General features: G+C 42.8%; 2 protein-coding genes across 5 annotated transcripts in view; both read right to left on the bottom strand.

The window, feature by feature from the left end:
- The window catches only part of LOC134801657 (microtubule-associated protein futsch-like), a 50301-nt gene extending 38120 nt beyond the window's left edge, over positions 1 to 12181 (bottom strand). Inside the window, exons 1-6 of the mRNA XM_063774276.1 lie at positions 11912 to 12181; positions 8777 to 8927; positions 7373 to 7495; positions 6297 to 6461; positions 1956 to 3243; positions 1287 to 1424 (exon numbers count right to left, since the gene is read on the bottom strand). Of these exons, the coding sequence (XP_063630346.1) occupies positions 1287 to 1424; positions 1956 to 3243; positions 6297 to 6461; positions 7373 to 7495; positions 8777 to 8927; positions 11912 to 12004 (1958 nt within the window). The 5' untranslated portion in view covers positions 12005 to 12181. The remainder of the gene's footprint in view (positions 1 to 1286; positions 1425 to 1955; positions 3244 to 6296; positions 6462 to 7372; positions 7496 to 8776; positions 8928 to 11911) is intronic.
- Positions 12182 to 14177: 1996 nt separating this feature from the next.
- On the bottom strand, positions 14178 to 24621 carry LOC134801461 (heat shock protein 68-like). Of its 4 annotated transcripts, none has more exons than XM_063774057.1 (2): positions 22623 to 24621; positions 14178 to 14335 (listed from the first exon to the last, which is right to left on the bottom strand). In XM_063774057.1, exons 1-2 carry the CDS (start codon positions 24481 to 24483, stop codon positions 14193 to 14195), a joined length of 2004 nt encoding a protein of 667 aa, XP_063630127.1. In that variant the 5' UTR covers positions 24484 to 24621; the 3' UTR covers positions 14178 to 14192. The 4 variants fall into 4 exon arrangements, with proteins under 4 accessions (XP_063630127.1, XP_063630126.1, XP_063630124.1 ...); XM_063774056.1 differs by lacking the exon at positions 22623 to 24621 and adding an exon at positions 14357 to 16501 and having other exon boundaries at positions 14178 to 14272; XM_063774055.1 differs by lacking the exon at positions 14178 to 14335 and adding an exon at positions 22394 to 22538.
- Between the last annotated feature and the right edge of the window lie 893 nt (positions 24622 to 25514).

Raw genomic sequence — 25514 nt, 5'->3', positions numbered from 1 at the left:
TATACATCCTAATGTACATTGGGTGGCACGAGGCTGGAACTCGCTGTTAAGCCAGTCTATCTTCGTCTATATGTCGGCGGTCGATCGTAAAATCAGGCAGATCATGAAATAGGGTATTATACTGTATTTAAAATAAATTATTTTACACCATGCATGACATAAAGCACCAGATAATTATTAAAAAAACACAGATAGGAGTTATTTTTAAACACAAGTTCTATTTAATAAATCGGATAGAAATATAAAAAGTAGGTGAGTTGACCGTGACGTCACGATGTAATGTTTCATATAAATTCCATATTAGCAAATCGTTTTGACAGTCCTAAAAAAGTAACTGATTTGACTAGTAGGAAAATACCCTATTCCTAGCCATATCGTAAATCGTGTCGTTCTCCCGTTCCCTGACGTGCACGCGGGACTCCTATTTCTGGACAATTTACCCTTAATCTGAAGCAACCTAACGAACATATCCTACCTATCTATTGTTTTAACACATTCATTGCCATCCAGCCAAACAAGACATCCGCGCCAGGCCACAACAAACTTCGTCATATAAAGCAGTAGTACCACGATCCCGACTATCGGTTCGTCCGACCTGGGAACGAAATTTTAAAATACCCGATAGTCCGGTTTTCGGCACTGAATGAGTTAATGTGACTACCGTCAAAACTTAACACAGGAACTTTACGATCGGCCGCCGTCATATATACGCAATAAAGTCCCTTTTTAATTAATAGTACATTGTGCAACATGGGGCGTAAGTTAAATTCGATACAAAAATTAAGTATAAAGACAAAAAACTGTTAATTATGGCACTAGAAACTTCATAACTCCCTAGGGAAAACGCTTTTTCTATAACTCCCGCTAAACCTGCGTGCAATTCCACATTTACTCAGCGAGTGTGATGAAAAATAATAAAAGCTAAGATAATTAACCTGTTTTAATTTTTAACAAGCAGAAACGTCTGCGAACGATGCTGTTAACCTTAGAATAAATTTAAAAGTGAAAAATTACTGTCTTGTTAAGACTTGAACTAGAGCCCGTGAGTTCAAGTCTCACCCAAGACAGTAATTTTTCCACTTTTAAATTTATTCTAAGCTTAACTAACCTGTTATTCAGTATATCTATAAAGAGACTAGTGTAAGGGGGGCCGCTCTGCACCGAGTAGCAAATACCTCTAGATCAGTCGCACCGTCCGTCAGCCATTTCGATCCCACCATGCGCATGCGGTATGCTATCCATCTGTCTGTACACTGTACAGTAACGTACACACGGGGTACACTCACTGGTCGGTGGAGTACACGCGGTCCACGAGCGCCATGCGCTGCGCGCGCAGCTCGGTCAGCACGATGCCGCGCCCGCGCACGCAGTTGCACGCTGTCGGTCGCGTCGCCCACCACACGCTGGGCTGCACGCGGGTTTGTCTGGAAAACAAAGGGGTATCTATTAGAAAAGTTGTGGATGGAAACACTGAAGGCGAAACGCGCGGCCATACATGGATAAGACGGACCGATTAAAGCCGAATTCACATCGGTCTGACGTGTCGAGTTGTATTGTGTCCGCGTCTTAAAACACTACAGGAGTATTTTTCCTTCGCAGCACGCGAAGCAATAAAAGGTGGATTATGCGCGTTCGACGGAATATAAATACAACAAAAGATTCTTAGACACTTGTCACCTACTTTACGCGTATTAGTACCTACTTAATATCTGGGAGACAAAAAACATATTAAAAACTCAAAAATGCGCGTTTTCCCAAAGAGAAGACCTAACTAGATCGATTCTTCGCCCCTGAAAACCCCCATATAGCAAACTTCATCGAAATCATTAGAACCGTTTCCGAGATCCCCGAAATATATATATACCGAAATATATACGATATATATATGTATACAAGAATTGCTCGTTTAAAGGTATAAGATAAGAAGTCTATGCTATAAAATGAACGGCACTTACTTGTAACACTTGGTCTTATCATGTCGAAACAGCAGCGGTTGGCATATCTTGAGCACAAAGTCCCACATCTCCAGCGACACCATCGTAGACCTCGACACCTTCTTCTCCAAAGTCTCATCTTCTTTCTCCACCGACAAAAACTCCTTTTCCTCCGCTATCTTCTCTCTATCTTTTCTACCTTTACTCTTCTTTTCTGAACTTTTCTGCCTGTCACTTTTAGAGGTGTATCCACTCTCTGTACTTCTGTATCCACTTTCAGTACTCTTACAGCCGCTGTCAGTAGATCTGTAGCTGTCGCTATAGTCACTTGTTCGACTTAAACGTTGCCTGCTATCATCATCTAGTTCAGGCGTGCCTTGACATTTAAAGTCAACTACAGGAGAATCGTATTCAACTAAACCTTTATCTTGACTTTCATCATCACTTATATTTTCTTGTTTAATTTCATTTATAACCGATTCTAGGAAATTGTCATCAGCTAAACTGTCAGACATGTTCGTATCTTGGTTGTAATCGAAGCTTTTCTTAGGTTTAACTTCAGCAAAGTCATCTGTTTTAGAATCCTCATCAAACAATATTTCGTCTTCATTAGGGTCTATTTCAAATTCAAAGGAATCGTTAACAGGTTGTAGTTTCTCTATCTTTTTCAGACTTGGGCTGTCGACTGCTTTTAAAATTGCTTCTTTCTCCAGATCCTCTTTCTTTTTAACGAAATCTTTTGTAGTTTTGTCAACCTCTTTAGATTTATTTTCTTTTGTAGGAGTAGCTTTAGATTTGTCGTCAACATGGGGGCTTGCGGTTTTGTCATCGTTGTCCAACGACCAACTGTCACACACCAAGTAATCACTGAGATTAACGTCTGTCTCTTTAGGGTCTTGTTCGACTACATTCTCTGAACCTCCGCCTTTCGCTGGATCTTTAGTTTCTCTCTTAGAATCCCTTTCTTTACTCTTATCAGTATGTTTCTCTTTATGCCTATCCCTATCGTTTTTTCTAGGTCTATCGTATCTGTCAGAATGTCTCCTGGAACTCTCGTATCTGTCACTTTTCCTCTTACTGTCCCTACTTCTGCTGACAGATATTCTACTAAGTTTTGGAGGGCGAGGGGACTTGTGTGTCTGTTCTTTTTCTGCAGCATCTTCTTTTTCCTTCTCGCCGTCATCTTTTACTTTACGTTGGAAGGGGTTATCGTAGTCAGGCAGAATCTTCTGGTAGTCGAATTTGAACTGTTTACCTTCGGCCCTCGCTTTCTTTGCGTCTCTGATTATCTCGTCGACTTTACTCGCATCTGAAATTTTACTTTACTAATGTAAACACTATTTTAGGAGTATTCAGTACTAACTACTTGAGAGCAATTTTACTTTTGAATTAAAAAATCTACCAATAATCACACAATTTTGTTGTATGGGTATTTCTTTAGTGTCTTATAATTCTCTTTATTTTACTAATAAAATAACTACTAACTAATCTTAATATAAACTTATAGCTACCATCGACATGCACAAGCAAGCAGAAGGGTGGCTCGACTTTTTCTTGTTATTATTTCCAGTCAGTCAGATAAGAGACAAGCAGATTTTGTAAGAAGAAACGTTCTACTAAAACGTGTCTAAGCATGAAACGATCGACGAGAAATAAGAAAAAGAAGATACACCCATTAAATAAAAGTAGACAAGGTACCCCATAGGCCCATAGCACGGCGGCGCGGGCACGGCGCCGGCGCGACTCGGAGCCTGCGGGCTGAAGCATGCGTGAGGGGGACGGTTATACAGGTGCAAGGGAGAGGGTTAGAATAACACAGCGAGGCATTCTGGCGCCGACTCCGGGATGTTAAAGGTTGCTCAAGTTTGGACTCACTTTATATTCCCATCTTACGCTCTGTTTTCATTTCCCAAATTATACAGTTTAACTAGGACCACTACTAGAATAATAGTATTAAAACGAAGCACAGACTTGCGGACCTCCGAATTAGTCTGGATAAATGAGATAGATAACCACTACGGCTTCAATTCAATAGGTGTCTATTACTGCAATGTTCTGCCGCCAAAGTGCAGCAACTTAAAACTGTTTATTGACAAGTTTTCACAGACAATAAAATATGACAATAATAAATCAAAGCGAGAAGCGTTGGTGGCCTAGCGGTAAGAGCATTCGACTTGCAATCCGGAGGTCGCGGGTTCAAACCCCGGCTCGTACCAATGAGTTTTTCGGAACTTATGTACGAAATATCATTTGATATTTACCAGTCGCTTTTCGGTGAAGGAAAACATCGTGAGGAAACCGGACTAATCCCAACAAGGCCTAGTTTCCCCTCTGGGTTGGAAGGTCAGATGGCAGTCGCTTTCGTAAAACCTAGTGCCTACGTCAATTCTTGGGATTAGTTGTCAAGCGGACCCCAGGCTCCCAAGAGCCGTGGCAAAATGCCGGGATAACGCGAGGAAGAAGTAGAAGAAGAAGAAATTAATACATCGAGGCGGTTTGTTTACAAAGGGCCTATCGGGAAACGCGAAATTCGAAACTCAGCTAATCTGCCTCTTTATCGCTAGAATATGCAAGAGTGATAGAGGTTAGATAACAAAATTTCGACTCTCTCGTTTGCGGCAGACTCTTAGATTGTGACTGATTGTGGTAGTGGCGCCCCCTACGCAGAGTAACGCGTAATATCTCCTATTGTAATTCAACCGTCATATCTCAAGTCTCAAGAGCCGGCGCCGGTGAGAATAAGATAGTTGACTGTTATCTAAATTTAAGCTGTGCACGAGCACCGAATGTTTCTTACCACAGAAACGGGAGGGTGTGTCTTCAACTCTGCACGGTGCAAGAGTAGGGTACGGGCTTTGAGCAACACCGGGAAGGGAATCGGCATTCGCACTTTTTCCCCGTGCATGCCCAGGGGCATGCACACAACTAGCGTGGTGCGTGATCCGTACACCAAGAGATCGAGGTGTGCAAGATTTGACTTTGACGTGTGTCATTTTCTATGTATTCGTGTCGTCATTACAGATTGGATTTTGTATGTAGTGAGTGAGAAGTGCGACTGTGAGCACGTTTCCTCCGGCAAAAAATGGCAGAACGATTTGTACGGTAAGAAATCGCTTGGGCTCCTCCCTTCCGACGTGTCGGAAGCCGGTGTTGCTCGAAGGGTATACGGGGGTGTGGAGAGCGGAGCTCCCCTACAAAATCCTCGGAGCTCGACTATATTGACTTATTCAAAAAATATTGTTGTTTTTTTAACTCGTATCCGTCAACTAAACTATTCTCGTTAAAAAAAAAAGGAATGAGGGCAGTATTAACATTCGCGGGAAATACAGGGATTCACTATAATGCACACCAAAAAATAAATTGTTAAAACATAAGTGCAAAACATGAGATTAAACAGTGCATAAATATAAAAACATGAACCGAAGAAACCATTAAACAGAGGCAAAAGAAAAGCATTATATTATACAATTATAATAACTGACATCTAGTTACCTAGCTACATATTATGAAAATAAAATATTAATACTTAGGTGAAAATATGCTTTTCCTTTATCTCCAGCAAATAATCAAACATAATGCTGTAAATATAAATTATAGAATTCAGTGTAGGTAATCAATGTGCAATAGCCAAATTTGCAAGCAATAATAGTATAATTATGGTGCACGTGCACGTCTACGTATAGTCTGGCGATTTGTAGCAGGCTCCGACGGCTAATCCTTTGTCGTTCGTTCGTAAAAAAATCGTTCGTTCACTTTAACCGGTTATTGAATTACAACCCCTATGGAAATTGCAATAAGATTCAAAATGAACTAATGGAAAAATATTTTGCTAGGCTGTGTGTGGTGCCTTTGCCTCGCCGGTCCTCAGTACTACGGTTACCGAGTGCCGGCGAGTCGAACGCTACAGAACCAGTCTAAAATGTGTCATCGAGATGCGTAACAAAGGCGCGTTATCGGAGTGTAGGTTTTTTGAGCGTTGGACTAGCCCGCGCTCTGGTGCCAATTAGAATAATTAAGACCCATTTTTGCAGGTAAGTAGCACGTGCGGTTTGACTTAACAATAGACAAAGGATTAGCCGTCGGGGCCTGCTACAAATCGACAGACTATACACGCAGCCGGTGTGCTCTCGCCTTAAGTTGATGTTACAGACGAAAATGCAAAAGATCTAAGAGCAGAAAATCGAAATATAATAATTAATAAAGGTATACATAGATGGTGCGATAACTCGCATGCAAGTTAATTAATTCAACTAATCCATCAATCAGCAATGTAAAGATACGTATGTGAGTTATCACACAATGTAAGTTAGTCTCCGGCCTTCAGGTTATTTTAAGACACTTAGCCGCTTACAACTAACTTACCAAGGAAGGTCTTGATCGGTGGCATGGCTTTAGTGGGCATGGCCTGCTCGTTGGTGGAGCTAGGGCAGATCAGCCCCAGCGGGATCCCCAGGTCCACTAGCTCCATCTTACGCTTCATGTCTTCGATCTCGGCGAGCGTGCGTTTCTGCAACTCCGTGTAGGAGTCTGTTGAAAAAATGGTTCTTTAAAATAACGATTGGCGACCGCTGTGGCCTAGTGGGTAGTGACCCTGCCTGTGAAGCCGATGGTCCTGGGTTCGAATCCCGGTACGGGCATTTATATGTGTGATGAGCACAAATATTTGTTCCCGAGTCATAGCTGCGGGATCCTGCATGCATACTACAGAAAAAGGGATCCTGCAAAAAAACTGGACGTCAGTGGGAAGCTCTAAAGAGGGACCTAGTTTTAAAAACACTGATAAAGGCTTGATCACACAGGCTATGTGGTGCATAGACTTGTTATCATATATTTCTGTGTATGCATCACACACTCGACGTGTAGCACAGCCCATATTCCCAAAACTTAGCAAACCTTTTTCAAATTTTGTCCCTTTCTAACAGATACAAATGTCAAAATGACAGATAAGGGCAAACGATTATCAAGGGCTTGATAAACTTAAGCTACTAAACTACTTTATGAATAACGCCACAACCATTAGACAGAAGCTAAAGGGTAACGGCTTACCCCCATTTAGTTAAATTATGTTTTATCCCTTTCTTACAAATACATAAGTCAAAATGACAGATAAAGACAAACGATTATTAGCTAATTGAGGCTTGTGGCGCGTTTATGAATAAGGGGGTTACTATGTAGAAGACTGTAAGCTTTTTCAACATTACACAAATACACACACACACCCTTTTTATTCCTTTTTTCTTCCTTTCAATTTCATAATTTCCTTAACTATTACATCACCTATTAGATAGGTTTTTCTTAACCTTAGCCTACGAATTGCGAATCCGGCTGCCACGTCACAGGCATAGCCTAGTGTGGGGCCACAGGATATTGATATTTGTTAACAAGATTCTTTTCAAATAAATATTATTCTATTCAATTCTATTCTATAGATTACACACCCTGAAAATTCTTTCTGTTAGCTCCAGGTTTAGGGGGCTTCGGCAACTTCTTGGCCTCATCTTCAACGACCTTGGGGGGCACGGGCTTCACACTCGACAGCTTACCGATCAACACTGTGGTGCCTGAAATAACTTCATTATACCTTAATATATAAATATGAAATTGTCAATACAGCGGGGCCAAACTGGCTATGGAGGGCACAAGACAGAAACGGGGTTTCTTTGTTTGACATAATTATTGAAAGTCATAATGTAATGACTGTCGGATTATCATTAGTCATAATTCTGAAACCGTTAATTTTTCAGGATTTTCGTAGCGTTATGCTATAGATAGGTTAGGTTTGTTTTATGGCAATACTGAAAAGTTACGCGTTTCTGAGAAAAATTAAATTATGAATAACGAAAATGTGGACAATTAATACATTATTACTTAAAACTTTATGGGAAACAATAGAGACCCTACAGAAAGAAATAGCAAGATCTATACTCTGTATCTTTAGGTATTTAAATAATAGTAAACAAACAATTTGTACATTTTCGGGTAGTTAAAAAGAGTTATTTATCGGTTAACCAACCAAATACCAAACCGCCTGGATCAGTCACTGAATGACCTGACTTTAACCTACATTATTTGATCATGTAATGTTTTCATCTACCCTCAACTAGCTTAAGGAGCCATTTGAGGGTAGAATTTGTTTACTTTTATTTAAATACCTAAAGATACAGAGCTTATAGAAGCCTTACCTCAGAAAGGGTTCGTGTGAAACTAGATTAGTTTAGTTACTTATAATATATAACTAAATATCTCAATTTCATTATTTATTAAGAAAAACTTTTTAAACCAGAAATAAAAGGCTCGTTTTTATACATTAGCCTTGCATGATAGATTCTCATTATTAAAGTTCTTTTCACTTCTCGTGCTTGTAAAGTTGATATTTAAGTTGCGCCTAAGCGGCATAAAGTTGCTAATTTTTTTTATATTTCTGTATATTTTCCTCGCAATCAAAGTGAAAAGCAATAGCCTCAAATAAAATTTATGCCCTTGTTGTATTGTATTGTAGTTCGGGCGATTTTCCGCAACTCGACGTCTTGCGCCTATTTTGCGTGTGCCCTTGTTGTATAATCTACTTTAACTATAGTGATAGTAAGATTAAGCTGTAAACTGTATAATTGGACCATGGTTATCTTAAGGTTCCGTCACACAGGCGCGTTTTCCGGGCGGGGCGTGAGCGCGGCGTGAGCGTTTTATATGTAAAAGTTCCAAATAGACTGCAGTAGACCACAATTACGTGCTATCAAAATACAGTCAACCGCAGAGTTAATTGTCCCTCTCCCCCCTCCACCCTCTTCCCACGCAAACAAGTTTCTATGCAGGGGGGGTCTGTTATCTCTTACTGTACATACCTGTCCCCGCAGCTGAACTTGCAGGCTTGGCCAGCGGGACGGCTGTGATTGGTGTCTTCTTCTGGATAGAAAATGCTCGGAGACGTTTCTTCGCATTCTCCACTCCTTTGGATGAGGGGAGCAGTTTGCGAGGCAGAGTGGGCGGAGTACTCTGTAATATCAAGGATTGACTTCAATTAAAAAAATAATAATAATAATTTATTAGCCTATATACGTCCCACTACTGGGCACAGGCCTCCTCTCAAGCACGAGAGGGTTTAGGCTATAGTCCCCACGCTGGCCCAATGTGGGTTGGGGACTTCACATACACCTTTGAATTTCTTCACAGATGTATGCAGGTTTCCTCACAATGTTTTCCTTCACCGAAAAATTTTCTTCTTCAATTAGTCTTTTTTTTCCTTCCATTTAAAGTCTATTTTGAAGATATTGTAGTAGTCCATCATTGTTGTAGTTACATTATAATAGAATAACAAATGAACACTGCCTACCACCTGCAATCATATTTTTTTTGTTAACTACTCTTTTTGTAATAGGCAAACTCCTTAAAACACACTATATGCAGGGCCGGATTAACCCTAAGTCAAAGTAGGCAACTGCCTAGGGGCCCCGCCTCGGCTAGGGGGCCCCGGCGGCTCAGCGCACAACAAATAAAATTTTGTTCCATAGGGTCAAAATTCATGAGTAATTTTTTTATTCTTATAATAATGAGTATGCTTTGTTATTGTTTTTTTTCGATCAATTCTTTAAATTAATGAAATACTGTAATAAAATTGAAGCAATACGTTACAGTTTACGGGGCGTATTCTGCGTACCTGTTGTAAAGTTGTAATAATAGGGGTTTTCAGGAAATATGGTTCAGTTTTTTTCGAACTTTTGGGTTATTTCGACTCAGAATCACGAGGACTAGGTATTGATTAAAACAAAGAAAAAGAAAGAAGATGTAAGTGTCCCCAGTTTTTCATAGGAATGCTCATAGGAACGCAACAGCCGCAGCGTCAGAGTCGCTGCGTCAGTGTCGCAACGTTAACTGACGCAGATTCGCTTCCGAGCGGCGCGACTCCGGCGACAGTCGCAGTTGTTATTCCTTACGGTGCAGACGTGATGAACCGATTAATTATGAAAATATTATTAGAAGAAGAGGAGGATGACGATCTTTTGCTTCGTTACTTTTACTGTGGAGCGAAGCTTACCCAACTCAATTTTCAAAAGTAGAATAGGGTAAAGGCACTTATAACATCTTGAAAAAAAAAAAGCATTTAAACGAGAACGATGACAAATTCAGGAGCTTTAATATTCATTTTTTAGATATTCTAATTATTGACATAAGCTCAAAACCACGTGCGATCGCAGCGACTGCGCGACAGTGCTTGCGCAGACGTAGCACGGCCGCTATCGCTGAGCGATACTGACGCCGCGCCACTGTCGCTGCGATAGTGACGCTGCGCTCGGAAGTAAGTTCATACATTTCCATACTGCATAATACTATCGCTCTGTCGCCGCGTCAGTGTCGCTGCGTTAGTGTCGCCGGAGCCGCTTTGCTCGGAAGTCTACCTTTAGCCTTTGGCCTCGCTGCGCAAAGCTCGGCCTGGTGTCGCTTTTTAATACAATGGACATTGGTTCGTGTCTGTACTCAACTATTTATCCTGAAGCCTGATGAAACACGGCTTTGACTTCGCATGAAAGCTCGCCTCACTGGGGAAGTTCGGACTTTTAGGCCCAGGTGAAAATCGGTACCCGGCCTTTTAACACGCTTTCACAATTTGCGATATTGTTAACAAAAAATTTCGCGCTCGCTGCGCTCGCGATTAAATTTGCTTCTTTAATTGACCCTGTATCTACATGTTAGCTTCACTGGTGAATTAATAGAATTAGACCAAGATAAGTCTGCAATGATTTTAATAGCATACGCAGTGCAAGTGTTTTAGTTATACGTCATAATTTCATAGAAGTTTTGACGTTTTGCGAGTGCTATCAAAATTGTTGCAGGCTTATCTTGGTCTAACTCTAGTACTTAATTTAAGTAATTTTAACATATGGGAATTCTGTATTATTAGGTTGATTCTATAGTCAGACCGTAAAAAGTCTGCAGCGATTTTGATAGCCCACGCAGTGCAAGTGTCATTTTAAACGTCAAACTTCTATGAAATTATGACGTATACATAACACTTACTCTGCGTGGGCTATCAAATCCGCTGCAGACTTTGTTTGGTGCTACTCTAATCATGTGGCTCGGCTTTTGGTCTTATGGTCGGACAATCGCTGTTCAGTCTCGCAAAATATGAACTATTGAGAAAATCTACTTTGCGGCACCAGTTGAGCTTAGCCTTTAGCCTCGCTTAAAATTTGCCATTAGAGGTAGATAGGCAAGTGACGCTGAAGCTCTGATCTTTGGTATTCCACTGGGAATTGGCCTTAAGCCGAAAGGGCTCTCCCCACACTTGACGCGACGCGGAATCCGCAAAAACCAATAGAATAAAGCTTTATGTCCACGCAATACGAGCGAAAAAGACATCTTTCGATTTGGATCGGCTCGGCCGACGCCTGAAGATTGAAATTAAAAACGCAAACTTATTTCCCTGTACTGAAAATGCTGTGTGCAGAATTGACTGTAGGGGGCCCCGAGCCTCGCACTGCCTAGGGGCCCCGGCATGCTTAATCCGGCCCTGACTATATGTGGTTTTATTTACATTGAAATGAGAACCATATTAAATCAAAAGTTTAGATACCTATTAAGAAAAAACAAAAAATGACCCAGTTAATGATGACAGTTCTACCCATAACAGAAAACACCAACAGATTGCAGATGTTAAAACTGAATTTATTTCTTGGATACTACAAATTATACATCAAGTACTATTTTAAAATGTACTAAACATTACACATTACAATAAAACGAATATTTTCTATTACAATGTAATGACATTTCAATATAGATGGAAGCACTATTATAAATCAATACTGCACCACTCCCTAGGCACTATTTTCAGCCATGCACATGTACTATATATATAAACTATAATGTACCTGTGAGTATCTAGGTATCCTAGGTATTTATATTTACTAATAACCTAATTTGAAAGGGAGATACTATTGTTACTATATAATTTAAATGTAAATGATAATTTTCAGTCTTACCTTAAAACTTATAACGGTTCCTGGAGGAGTGGGCTCATTGGAATCTTGGTTGTCTGAACCCGGCAGACCAGAACTGGATCCTTCGGAATCCATTTTTACCTTCACTTATAGTGTTACACTGCACTCTAATATTATCACACTAGAAAACATGAGGCCCTAAGGCTCCTCAAGGCATCGTGGTGAATTATATGTAACATGAATTTGACTTAAATAGCTAAGAATAAAATAATATAATTAGCGATAAAGCACAAAAATTCACAAAATGTCAGACAGACATTGTTGCTTTCCGTTTTTTTTTTATTGAAAGGCAACACTCAAATACAACCACATATCATCGGACACCAGTGGCCTATTTTATAAAGCTACAAGTTACAATTTACAAGCGGAAGTCTTGTTCTAGCACATAGGGTTAGAAAGAGACTTCCGCTTGTAAATTGTAACTTGTAGCTTTATAAAATAGGCCACAGAACGATGAGATTTTTGGTATATAAGTGCAATTTACAGAGAGAATCTGAATCGTTTTATTTTGTATTTATGAATGTTACATATTCATATCTTTAAACATAATACTATACTTTAAGAAGATGGTAAAAATCAGTACAAATGTACAAAAAATACCTACAACTGATATCTAAACGTACCCTAATAAATAAACGGGTTTAATCGCGGGAAACTTCAATTTTCACAAAGGAAACCACCTGGAAACTGGAATCCAGTAGGGCTACCGCCAATACCGAAAATCGTCAATTGCGGGCATTTTTCTCTGTCACTCTAATTACGCCTTCATTGAAGTAAAAGAGTAAGATCCCCGCAATTTGCGAATTTCGGTTTTCGCGGTAGCCCCTCAGGGGCCGATTGCATAACAAACTACAACTAATATTACAAGCGGAACTCCTTATTTAATAAGTGAAATTAGAAAAGGAGTTCCGCTTGTAATATTAGTTGTAGTTTGTTATGCAATCGGCCCCTGCTCTGAGGGTCTACCGCGAACCAGGTTCGACGTGTTGCCTCCCTGTCACACTTACGTACGAATTTACAAGTGCGACAGAGAGACACCACGTCGAACGTGGTTCGCGGTAGGCCCGCTGCATTCAGATTCTGAATAAAAATAAGATTTTTAGATTGTGTTTTAAAACATGTTTGAAATATAAGGTCATTGTTTGAAATATTGATAGAAAGGCTTTCGAAACATTAGGCTTAAAGTCATGCATGAACCAATCATGAACTAAAAGATTGAATTTAAAGGTTCCGTCACACTTTGGCTACGTTCACGCGGCGTCATTTTTCCCGTATACACGGTACGAGATTTTATCGAATATCGTAGTGACAGCAAAATTTGTATGGCAACTCTGAAAATCGTTCACACGGCGTCTATACGAGAAAATCTCGTATTCGAGACATATTTTTTACCGTATACCGTAGGGTCTTGTCACCGGGAATGCGAGATTCTCGAAACGATTTCATCGAATGCGATACTCAGTGGCGCTTTCGTTTACGTTGAGTCGTTCACACGGACAAATGGTTTTTCGTATACTAGACGCGCGCGGGGGCAGGGGGCAGGCAGCCGGCAGCAAAGAGTATAATAATATATGTATAGTAGGCCGGCAGTTGTGTTTGAAACGTCGTTTGCAAAGGTCATGATGGAGGACGGATTGCCGATTACGATCGAGTTATTTAAAAGCTTATATGTATATGCTTATATATATTCAAAGCTGGCTATTGACATACGAAAATAATTAAAGAACACACGTTCATAATTTCTGATGTCTTGAAAAAACGCTTCGAATCTTCTTTGTCGGTGCCAACCTGTTTTTAATAAAGGATGGACCCAATATCTTCTCGGGCGCCGATGCCTCCTCCTTAAATACAAATATAAAAGAATTGGAATACGGGGAACCATGTCGGCGTGCACTCAACGACTGGTGGTGTGGCGGAAGGTAAATTGGATCGAATAGACGCCGTGTGAGCGGCTGTCACGTATACGGGAATACCGTATACGAGAAAAAACCGAATGGATCTTGCGCCGTGTGAACAGACGTCCCGTATACGATAAAACCGTATGCGAGAAAATATCGTATCGAATAGTCGCCGTGTGAACGTAGCCTAATAAGCTAATGTAGAAAAAAAAAGTAAATTTTTAAATCTAACTATTAAGTAAAAATAAAACAAAATATTTAAGGAGTTCCTCTTATTTATTATTTTAATAAAACTTATAATTTAATCAGTCTTTGTACATTTCTAATACTATTAATTTGAAAATCCTATTACATCCACTTAAGGCTTAATCCACTTCTTCAATGGTGGGGCCATCATTTCTGCCTTGGTATCCAGGCATGCCGCCAGGCATTCCTCCGGGCATTCCTCCCATGCCGCCGGGCATGCCTCCCATGCCGCCGGGCATGCCTCCCATGCCGCCGGGCATGCCTCCCATTCCTCCCATGCCACCAGGCATTCCTCCAGGCATACCACCAGGCATGCCTCCTTGATGACCGCCCGCACCGCCGCCGTGCATCTTGGTCATCACCGGCGAGCACACTCTCTGCACCTCCTTCAGCTTATGCTCGTACTCATCCACCTCGGCCAGAGAGTTGTTGTCCAGCCATCTCAGCGTCTCCTCGCACTCGCTGCGAGCCGTGTTCTTATCCTGCTCGCTCAGCTTGTCTCCCGCGTCGTCCAAAGCTTGCTTCACGCTGAATACATAGGCCTCAAGTTGGTTTCTCGCTGATACCCTCTTCCTCTGCTTATCGTCTTCATCCTTGTAGCGCTCGGCCTCGGCGAGCATTCTGTCGATGTCCGCCTGCGACAGTCTGCCTCTGTCGTTCTTGATGACGATGTTCTTGCTCCGTCCGGTGCTGTTCTCCTTGGCCGACACGTTCAAGATGCCGTTAGCGTCGATGTCGAAGGTGACGTCGATCTTGGGCACCCCCCTGGGCGCGGGCGGGATGCCGGTCAGGTCGAACGTGCCCAGCAAGTTGTTGTCTTTCGTCATGGCGCGCTCGCCCTCGTACACCTGGATGGTGACCGCCGGCTGGTTGTCCGAGTACGTCGTGAAGGTCTGAGACTGCTTGGTCGGGATCTTAGAGTTGCGTTCGATGATTTTGGTCATGACGCCGCCGGCCGTCTCGATGCCCAGAGACAACGGCGACACGTCGACCAGCAACACGTCCTGGATCCTAGAGTCATTGGATCCGCTGAGGATGGCCGCCTGCACCGCCGCTCCGTACGCCACCGCCTCGTCGGGGTTGATGGAGAGATTCAGCTGCTTGCCGCCGAAGAAGTTCTGCAGAAGGCTCTGGATCTTCGGTATACGAGTCGAGCCCCCGACGAGCACGACGTCGTGGATTTGGCTCTTGTCCAGTTTAGCGTCGCGCAGCGCCTTCTCGACCGGCTCCAGCGTGCCGCGGAACAGATCGGAGTTGAGCTCTTCGAAACGCGCGCGGGAGATGCGCGTGTAGTAGTCGATGCCCTCGTACAGCGCGTCGATCTCTATCGACGCCTCGGTGCTGGACGAGAGGGTGCGCTTGGCGCGCTCGGCGGCCGTCCGCAGGCGGCGCAGCGCGCGGGTGTTGCCGCGCAGATCCTTCTTGTACTTGCGCTTGAACTCGTCCGCCAGATGGGTCACTAGCCTATTGTCGAAGTCCTCGCCTCCGAGATGCGTGTCGCCGGCCGTCGCCTTCACCTCGAACAGCGAGCCCTCGTCGATGGTGAGGATGGACACGTCGAAAGTGCCGCCGCCGAGATCGAAGATCAACACGTTGCGCTCGCCCTTCAAGTTCTTGTCCAAGCCGTACGCGAGCGCGGCGGCGGTGGGCTCGTTGATGATCCGCAGCACGTTGAGGCCGGCGATGGCGCCCGCGTCCTTGGTGGCTTGGCGCTGAGAGTCGTTGAAGTAAGCCGGGACCGTGATCACGGCGTCCCGCACTGTCGTGCCCAAATACGCCTCGGCCGTCTCCTTCATCTTCGTCAACACCATGCTGCTGATCTCCTCCGGCGCGAACCTCTTCGTCTCGCCTTTGAACTCGACCTGGATCTTTGGCTTGCCACAGTCGCTGATCACTTTAAACGGCCAGTGCTTCATGTCCGCCTGTATCTTCGGGTCGTCGAACTTGCGTCCGATCAGTCGCTTGGCGTCGAACACCGTGTTGTTGGGGTTGAGCGCGACTTGGTTCTTCGCGGCGTCGCCGATGAGTCGCTCGGTGTCCGTGAACGCGACGTAGGATGGTGTGGTCCGGTTGCCCTGGTCGTTCGCGATGATCTCAACATTCCCGTGCTGGTAAACTCCCACACAGGAGTAAGTCGTTCCAAGATCGATTCCTACTGCTGGCATTTTTCGTAGATTGTCTTTAATAACTTCTTTGCACAATACAATAATGTATCACGTAATAACTCGAGAGGTATTCACCACTCAACTTCTTCGTACTTTCGCTTTCGTGTTTAGTAAAATACTGAGTTCGCGCCAGTGCGCGGCTGCTTATATACCCCTCCGCTAACGGCCAATCACAGCCCAGCATTTTCTAGATAATTCTTGACAGTTGTTCGGCGGCCAATGGGGTCGATGTCGGGTCTCGGGTGTTCTCGACTGTTCGGTGTCGAAGAACAAGACAGATGATAATTTCCGCGTGTGTCTGAAAGAGAAAGAGTAAAAATAGTGATACCAGGTGGTAAAAAAATGCTGGATTTGTACGATTTATTTTTGTAATTTGCATGCATTTATCAAAAATATAAAACGTTTAAATTATTACCTCGTAATCAAAAAGAGTATAAATTGGGCGTTTAAAAGACAAATAATAAATAAATATTCAACTGTTGAAAGTTTTTTTTTTTTTTATTTAGTATTTATTTCCTAAACTGTAAGTGTAACTGTTATTATGATTGTACATTTCCAATGTGTGCGCTTCGAATTAGATGGAAAAGCGCTTATTTGCCAATATTATACATTTTACATTTACAATAATCAGCATGGATTAAATTTGCTACTATCACAATTTTGTAACTTAACTTGTGACTTTAATGTGATAAAGTGTCGAATTAAACGTCACATTTTCATCTACTTAATTTTAAAGTTTATGGTGTCACTGCCTCACGTTGACGTTGCAAAATCGTTGCACGTTCGACGTGTTGCCTCCCTGTCACACTAACGTACGAATTTACAAGTGCGATAGAGAGGCAACACGTCGAACGTGGTTCGCGGTACGCCCTCTGAGTTAGTTTAATTTGATTCTACATTTTAATTTATGTCATTAATATTTGGTACTTACTCGTACATCATTATCGTAATTTTCCCGACAATTTCCTCTTTTACTGTGGTATCACCAACCTGTTCAATGTTATTGTCAATGTTTTGTACAGTTGACCTAATGTTGACATTGACTTTGTTGACAGCGCTATGCGTCGAACCGGACAACCGAATGAGATATTGAATGAATGCAGCTTCCAGAAATTTCGCGAAAGCAAAAATAAAATATTGTAATCTAAAATCAGAAAATTCACGGTGCTTGTCATTATTATTGTTTGCATTATGATTAAAAATATGATAACCGTTATCCAAAACTGAAAAAAATAAATGACATTACAATTTGAGCTAAAAATAGATAGCGCGTTTACATCGCCATCTTGTGGCGAATAGCGTACTCACTAGATCGATTGTAACAAGCAAAGGATAGATTTATGTTATTGTCCACATATCTGAAGGCGACAGGCATATACCCTATCTACCTACATGGTGATGCTGCGTAGTAGTAGCCGTAGTAGTCAGGAAGAAACTCGAAATTTCTGGAATTGTGTTATCGGAAAGTTGAAACGCCAAAAATTTATATATTTTTTACCCGATTAAGGAGAAACTTTAGCGTGTACGTATTGTACGTACAACATAGGTATGGGGGTTTTCAGAATAAATGGTACCTACATTAACTTTTTTTTTTAAAACCAACAATTTTTTTTCAACTTTTGGGTTATTTAGACACAGAATCACGAGTAATATTGAATTAAATGAGAGAGAGAAAAAAAGTGTCCCCAGTTTTTCATACAAATTTTGGGTGTCAGTTTTGTAACAATCCATACAAAATGTATGTGAAAATGCGTTACAAAACTGTAATTTTTTTTGGGACACATTTTATTTCTTTTTAATCCATAGTCCTCGTGATTCTGAGTAGAAATAACCCAAAAGTTGATGGATTTTCGAAAAAAGTAAACGGTAGGTACAAATTAAAATTCCCATATGTTCTGTAGAAATTATAATGTAAAGTAGTATCTATGTAGAGCTAATATCAGATGAACTATTTTTCCACTACCCACGCCGAAATGTTCACCCGATATTAGCTCACATATAACGGGCTATAGCCAAGCTGACATTCGACAAACGCCAATAAAAAAAGTAATACATACCTAACTAAACTATTTAAGTTTTCATTGAGGTGTCCAGGATACCTCAATCAAAACTTAAATAATTTAGGTAGGTATGTAAATGAGCCCTTAAAAATTAGATTTTGAAATTGAGACTTGGCTATAACCCTGTATACAAAACGTGTTCTGTTATGGGGTTATTAATAGAGATGCACCGGATATTCGGTTACTATCATGTATCCGGCCTATCCGGCCATTATTATACTATGCGGCCGGATACCGGATAGTAACATTGCTTGATTTTGGAGTAAACAAATTGGATTTAAGAAACAGACACGGTCATAATCGTACTTGTCTATTATTTTTAAACAATTTAAACATTCCAATTCGAACCTAGAAATGTGTCCGCGCGAACGTTCACTAGGAAAAGGTCAAACCTGCAGAATAAACGCAAACGCACCTGAAAATCCGAAATGTAGGTATAGTTCCGCTGGCCGAATATTCGGCGGCCGGATACCGGATATTCGGCCGATGGTCAGGCCGAATATCCGGTATCCGGTATCCGGCCAAACAACTATCCGTTGCATCTCTAGTTATTAAATCTATCCTTTCTCAGGATCCTTCACTGAGACAAAAAAGTCAAAAAACTAACAAAAACACACTTAGAATTACAAAAATAAAACTTAATCCGGGGACAAGGAGAGTCAACTAATAGGAACAAATTGACTTTTGCAATTTCCATTTAGTAGGAAATACAACTTCTATATTTGTAATTTGAAGTATGGTAGAGTAATTTCAGAAATTTGGTTTTGTTATTCCGAGAGGTGCTTTAGCAATATCGGAGGTGATGACGTCATGGGTGAAAACTAACCGTTTTGTAATTCTAAGCGTGCTTTAGCAATATCGGAGACGATGACGTCATAGGTTTTACTAAACTGTACTGCGATTCTAAGCTAGCTGTTGTTATTCTAGAGATAATGACGTCACAGGCAAAACTAAACTGTTTGCAATTCCTCCGCCCCTAGCAAACGGGCGCCGCGAGAGCATGTCGCGCGCGTGGTAGCTACCCGTCTCTATTTCTGTCTGTATGAATAAAAAAGCATTTGGTAGTATATCTCTGTACTAAAGAGGCACTATAAAAGCCTGTCGAGATATTCTACCCATTCCTTTCTTATTCATACAGTCAGAAAGAGACTAGTAGTTATTACGCGCGCAACATGTTTTCGCGGCGCACCTGTGCCATGGAGGTTGGAATTGCAAACAGTTTAGATTTACCTATGATGTCATTATCACTAGAATAACAACAGCTAGCTCGAAGTTGCAGAACAATATATTCCTGTAGACCCCAACTACACAGTAGGTCGCGGGTTAATATGTCCATGGCCCACAATATATCCTAAATTTATTATTTAACTTAAGTATGTTTTAAACAAAGAAGACACGAGACACGCCCGCCCGACATCCGACACAATACTTAACTCTAACCAAATGAACGTAGCAAGTAGTAAATTTTACTAAAATCACTAACATTCGTTTCGCTGTGTTGGTATTACAAAACTCGTTTAGTGATTGGTACAACAATGAACATAAACACAACAAGTCTATGTACTAAATACCAGTAAACTTTGTAATGTCGCTATAGTAACAACTGAATTGTTATTTTAAATGGGGTAATGTTATTCCCGCGAACTCGTTTTTTAGATATTACAAAACTATGTAAGTGAGACATTTACTAAAATCATAACTTGAAATCACAGATGCTTTTTTCCAAAAATCACAAACTTTACTAATAAAAATCGGAGAATTTTAGTAGTAATAAAAATGGATTGTAACAAATACTGAACTTTGTTTAATGCTCCATTTACTAAAGTCTGTTTGCTGAAATTAGATTTAGTATACTGAGCTGTTTGTAGAAATAAATAAATTTTACAGAAATAGTGAAACTTCCATGATTACTACTAAAACTTCATTTTTTCCCCCAGTACAGAACTGTTTATTAATTCCTGGTAATGATTTTTCTCTCAGTGTTTCTGATAAAAAAAAAATCTTGTTTCTTAGCAGCAATATAGCAAAGTATCCTGCGAAAAGATGGATCTATGACACCTATGTAGCTAAATTTTAGATATAACTTTATACATAAGTACGTTCCAAACGATATAATGAAAAATGTAAATTCAATTAATCCAGTGGAATATTCAACTATATCCTTTGAAAGGAACTAGATATGAGCGCCGATAGGCATTTAGCCGGCGGCGGCGCGCCGGTCAAAATCGGTCGGCGGCGGCGGCGAATCGGCGGCGTGGCCTTGAAACACCTTTGATTAATGAAAAACGAATTCAAACCAAAATTTTACCCGTTAACATGTTTTTGCTGTAAGGAAGTTATAAAATAAGTGCATTTTTCAATTTCAAGCAAAATTTATTCAATAAAGGCACGAAAAAAGTTTTATAAAGTATGAACAGTATCGCGCGGCATCAGAGGCGGTCTTAATCTTGGCGAGGCCCTGGCCGGAAGATCTTTGCGAGGCCCTTATCTTTTGTGCTTAGTAAAAAGTAGCGGATTGACTGTATCAGGGAAACGTCTGGTCGACAGTCCAAAGAGACGAAGTGAGGAAAATCAAGCTCCGTCATTAACCAATTACGACCCAAAAAACAGATTTATGTCAAAAAGTGAGGTCCAGGGCCAAGCTCCAGCTAACACCGAAGACCTGTTTCCGACGCCTTCCCATGCGAGGCCAGAAGCTGCAGGTAATGCCAAGTGTGAGCTTGGCTGACGGCCGAATGCCCGGAGCGCCGATTACGGCGCGCCTCTGTGCGAGGCCGAAGGCCAAGCTGCAAGAGAGCAGAGCTTGGAATTGAACTATAGGTCCAGTGTAAGCAAGTCCGAAGGCCGATAAAGACCGAGGCCATAGTGTTAAAGACCTGGAGCTTTCCTGCAGGTGCATTGGTGCGAGGTTAAAGGCCGTGCTGCAGTGAAGCTAAGATCGGAGAAGATCTAATGACCAAGCATTTATTTTAAAAGTGAGGCCGAAAGTTAGGCTCCAAACAGGGCCGAAAACTTGGAGGTTCAGATAGCGTTTTACTTCTATGCGAGCGATGCGAGGCCAAAGATTGGGCTGCGAGAAAGCAAAGCTTGAAATTTGAACAATGGCCAAGCTTATATGAGACCAGATTCCGTTTCCGAGGCCCTTCCGTGATTCCGTGCGAAGCCAACGGCCGGACCTTTGGGCGTGAAAACACTTAATATCTGAAATTAACCCCTTTTAAAGACATTCAATCCATGCTTGCAATGATTAAATTTGCGGTGAATGACGGATGAGCACGCAGAGAAGATGGCCGATGGGGTCGAAAAGTGCTCGAGTGGAGACCACGGACTAGCAAGCGCAGCGTAGGACGTCCACCCACAAGATGGACAGACGACCGTATTAATGTCGCCGGAAGACGCTGGATGCGGGTCGCTTCCAACCGGTACGTATGGAGGTCCAAGGGGGAGGCCTATGTTCAGCAGTGGACGTCTTATGGCCGAGATGATGACGGATGAGCTAGCCAGCTGGCAAAATTAGTCATTTCGTTGCCCTAACAGTACTAGCGCGGTTACCAAACAGAAAAGTTTGAATTTACCATCAATTTTTTTTAATTATATGGACCTATAATTATTTATTTATTTATTTAGTTATTTATTATACAATAAGTTACAACTTACAATACCTTTTGAATGTCTATAAGCTATTCAGACTGGCGCTGTTAAAGATCTAAACTAAATAAAATATATATTTCTGATTCTGAAAGGAGTACTATCTAACAAGGTCACGCCGATGCCACGCCGATAGCGCAGCGCCGGCGGCGGCGGCGCGAAAATTTAGTCGGCGGCGGCGGCGCGCCGGCGCGGCGCTCATATCTAAAAGGAACTCACATTCAGCCATGAGCAAAAATATTTGCGCATGTAAAATCCTAAAGTATTCCTTCAATCAATTTCATTTAAGTTTTCGTATTTCGCATGTACAAGTCCAGCAAGATAGTTCATCTTTATGCTCATGCCCAGTCTACTTTGAATAAATAAAACTAAATATTTGAAGAGGAACTCATACTTATTTATTAAACATAAATTAATTAAAATAAATCAGTCTTTGTACAATATTTACACAATCAATTTGAAAATCCTATTACATCTACAGAGGTTTAGTCCACTTCTTCAATTGTTGGGCCATCATTTCTGCTTTGGTATCCAGGCATTCCTCCCATGCCTCCTGGCATTCCTCCCATGCCACCGGGCATGCCTCCCATTCCTCCCATGCCGCCGGGCATGCCTCCCATTCCTCCCATGCCGCCGGGCATTCCTCCCATGCCGCCAGGCATTCCTCCAGGCATACCACCGGGCATGCCTCCTTGGTTGCTGCCCGCGCCGCCGCCGTGCATCTTGGTCATAACCGGCGAGCACACTCTCTGCACCTCCTTCAGCTTATGCTCATACTCTTCCACCTCGGCCAGAGAGTTGTTGTCCAGCCATCTCAGCGTCTCCTCGCACTCGCTGCGAGCCGTGTTCTTGTCCTGCTCGCTCAGCTTGTCTCCCGCGTCGTCCAAGGCTTGCTTCACGCCGAATACATAGGCCTCAAGTTGGTTTCTCGCTGCCATCCTGTTCCTCTGCTTCTCGTCTTCATCCTTGTAGCGCTCAGCCTCGGCGAGCATTCTGTCGATGTCCGCCTGCGACAGTCTGCCTCTGTCGTTCTTGATGACGATGTTCTTGCTCCGTCCGGTGCTGTTCTCCTTGGCCGACACGTTCAAGATGCCGTTAGCGTCGATGTCGAAGGTGACGTCGATCTTGGGCACCCCCCTGGGCGCGGGCGGGATGCCGGTCAGGTCGAACGTGCCCAGCAAGTTGTTGTCCTTCGTCATGGCGCGCTCTCCCTCGTACACCTGGATGGTGACCGCCGGCTGGTTGTCCGAGTACGTCGTGAAGGTCTGAGACTGCTTGGTCGGGATCTTAGAGTTGCGTTCGATGATTTTAGTCATGACGCCGCCGGCCGTCTCGATGCCCAGAGACAACGGCGACACATCGACCAGCAATACGTCCTGGATCCTGGAGTCGTTGGATCCGCTGAGGATGGCCGCCTGCACCGCCGCTCCGTACGCCACCGCCTCGTCGGGGTTGATGGAGAGATTGAGCTGCTTGCCGCCGAAGAAGTTCTGCAGAAGACTCTGGATCTTCGGTATGCGAGTCGAGCCCCCGACGAGCACGACGTCGTGGATCTGGCTCTTGTCCAGTTTAGCGTCGCGCAGCGCCTTCTCGACCGGCTCCAGCGTGCCGCGGAACAGATCGGAGTTGAGCTCTTCGAAGCGCGCGCGGGAGATGCGCGTGTAGTAGTCGATGCCCTCGTACAGCGCGTCGATCTCTATCGACGCCTCGGTGCTGGACGAGAGGGTGCGCTTGGCGCGCTCGGCGGCCGTCCGCAGGCGGCGCAGCGCGCGGGTGTTGCCGCGTAGATCCTTCTTGTACTTGCGCTTGAACTCGTCCGCGAGATGGTTCACTAGCCTATTGTCGAAGTCCTCGCCTCCGAGATGCGTGTCGCCGGCCGTTGCCTTCACCTCGAACAGCGAGCCCTCGTCGATGGTTAGGATGGACACGTCGAAAGTGCCGCCGCCGAGATCGAAGATCAACACGTTGCGCTCGCCCTTCAAGTTCTTGTCCAAGCCGTACGCGAGCGCGGCGGCGGTGGGCTCGTTGATGATCCGCAGCACGTTGAGGCCGGCGATGGCGCCCGCGTCCTTGGTGGCTTGGCGCTGCGAGTCGTTGAAGTAAGCCGGGACCGTGATCACGGCGTCCCGCACTGTCGTGCCCAAGTACGCCTCGGCCGTCTCCTTCATCTTCGTCAACACCATGCTGCTGATCTCCTCCGGCGCGAACCTCTTCGTCTCGCCTTTGAACTCGACCTGGATCTTTGGCTTGCCACAGTCGCTGATCACTTTAAACGGCCAGTGCTTCATGTCCGCCTGTATCTTCGGGTCGTCGAACTTGCGTCCGATCAGTCGCTTGGCGTCGAACACCGTGTTGTTGGGGTTGAGCGCGACTTGGTTCTTCGCGGCGTCGCCGATGAGTCGCTCGGTGTCCGTGAACGCGACGTAGGATGGTGTGGTCCGGTTGCCCTGGTCGTTCGCGATGATCTCCACATTCCCGTGCTGGTAAACTCCCACACAGGAGTAAGTCGTTCCAAGATCAATTCCTACTGCTGGCATTTTTTGTAGATTAACTTCACTAACTTCCTTGTTCAATACAATAATGTATCACGTAATTACTCGAGAGGTATTCACCACTCAACTTCTTCGTACTTTCGCTTTTGTGTTCAGATATAAACTGAGTTCCCGCCAGAGCGCGGCTGCTTATATACCCCTCGGAAAGCGACCAATCAGAGCGCAGTATTTTCTAGATTATTCTCGACAACTGTTCGGCGGCCAATCACGTCGAAGCCGACTTCATACCGAGTCGAGAAAGCACGGTCGCGAATGTTCTCGACTCTTCCGAATTAGTGAGGGAGATACAATACAATATTACATGAGATTGACAGAGACGGGCAATGTAGTAGTAATACCAGTTTATGAAAAATAATGGACTTATATGATATTATGTAATTTATTCTGACTTCGAAAATCTTACATCACATTTTATGTAGGTAGGTACAATACGTTAATTCTGAGAATATGAGTATATTTACATAAACCTTAACTTAAGAGATTTTTCATTGGTTAGTAAACTTAGTAAGGTAAGGTTGGTAAGGTAAGCGTGCGTTGCGGATATCTTATTGCAAACATATGTAAGTACATTAAGTTAAATAAGCTTGATATGTAATGAAATTGATTTATATTAGGTTATAAATGCTTGAAATTACAAAACCAAAATATATAAGTATTTTAGAGTAATATCTTTTCACCATTAAAGGCAAAAAAGCTTATCCTAATAAACTTGTTCTACATCTTAAATAATGTACCTAACTATTAAATACGAAAACAACATGGTCCACTACACGGGCAGTTTTATTTGGCTTGTAATTTTTTTTCACGAACAGTATTTGTTTAGCGACATGTATTTTATTCTTTATTGGGAGATAAAATGACAATGATATACAGTAAAGTACTGTTTTTATGATGTTAAGTTAAACGATGTTCCAAGATTTTAAATTTCTCATGTTATTTTTATTTTTACTGCGGTATCCCTTCGCTGTGCACCGCCCTCTTCTATTGAGTCAACCATTACGCACGAAAGGGAAAGC

Source organism: Cydia splendana, chromosome 22 (assembly GCF_910591565.1).
Source record: "Cydia splendana chromosome 22, ilCydSple1.2, whole genome shotgun sequence".
NCBI lineage: Eukaryota > Metazoa > Arthropoda > Insecta > Lepidoptera > Tortricidae > Cydia > Cydia splendana.
This window is presented reverse-complemented; position numbering and strand designations above follow the sequence as displayed.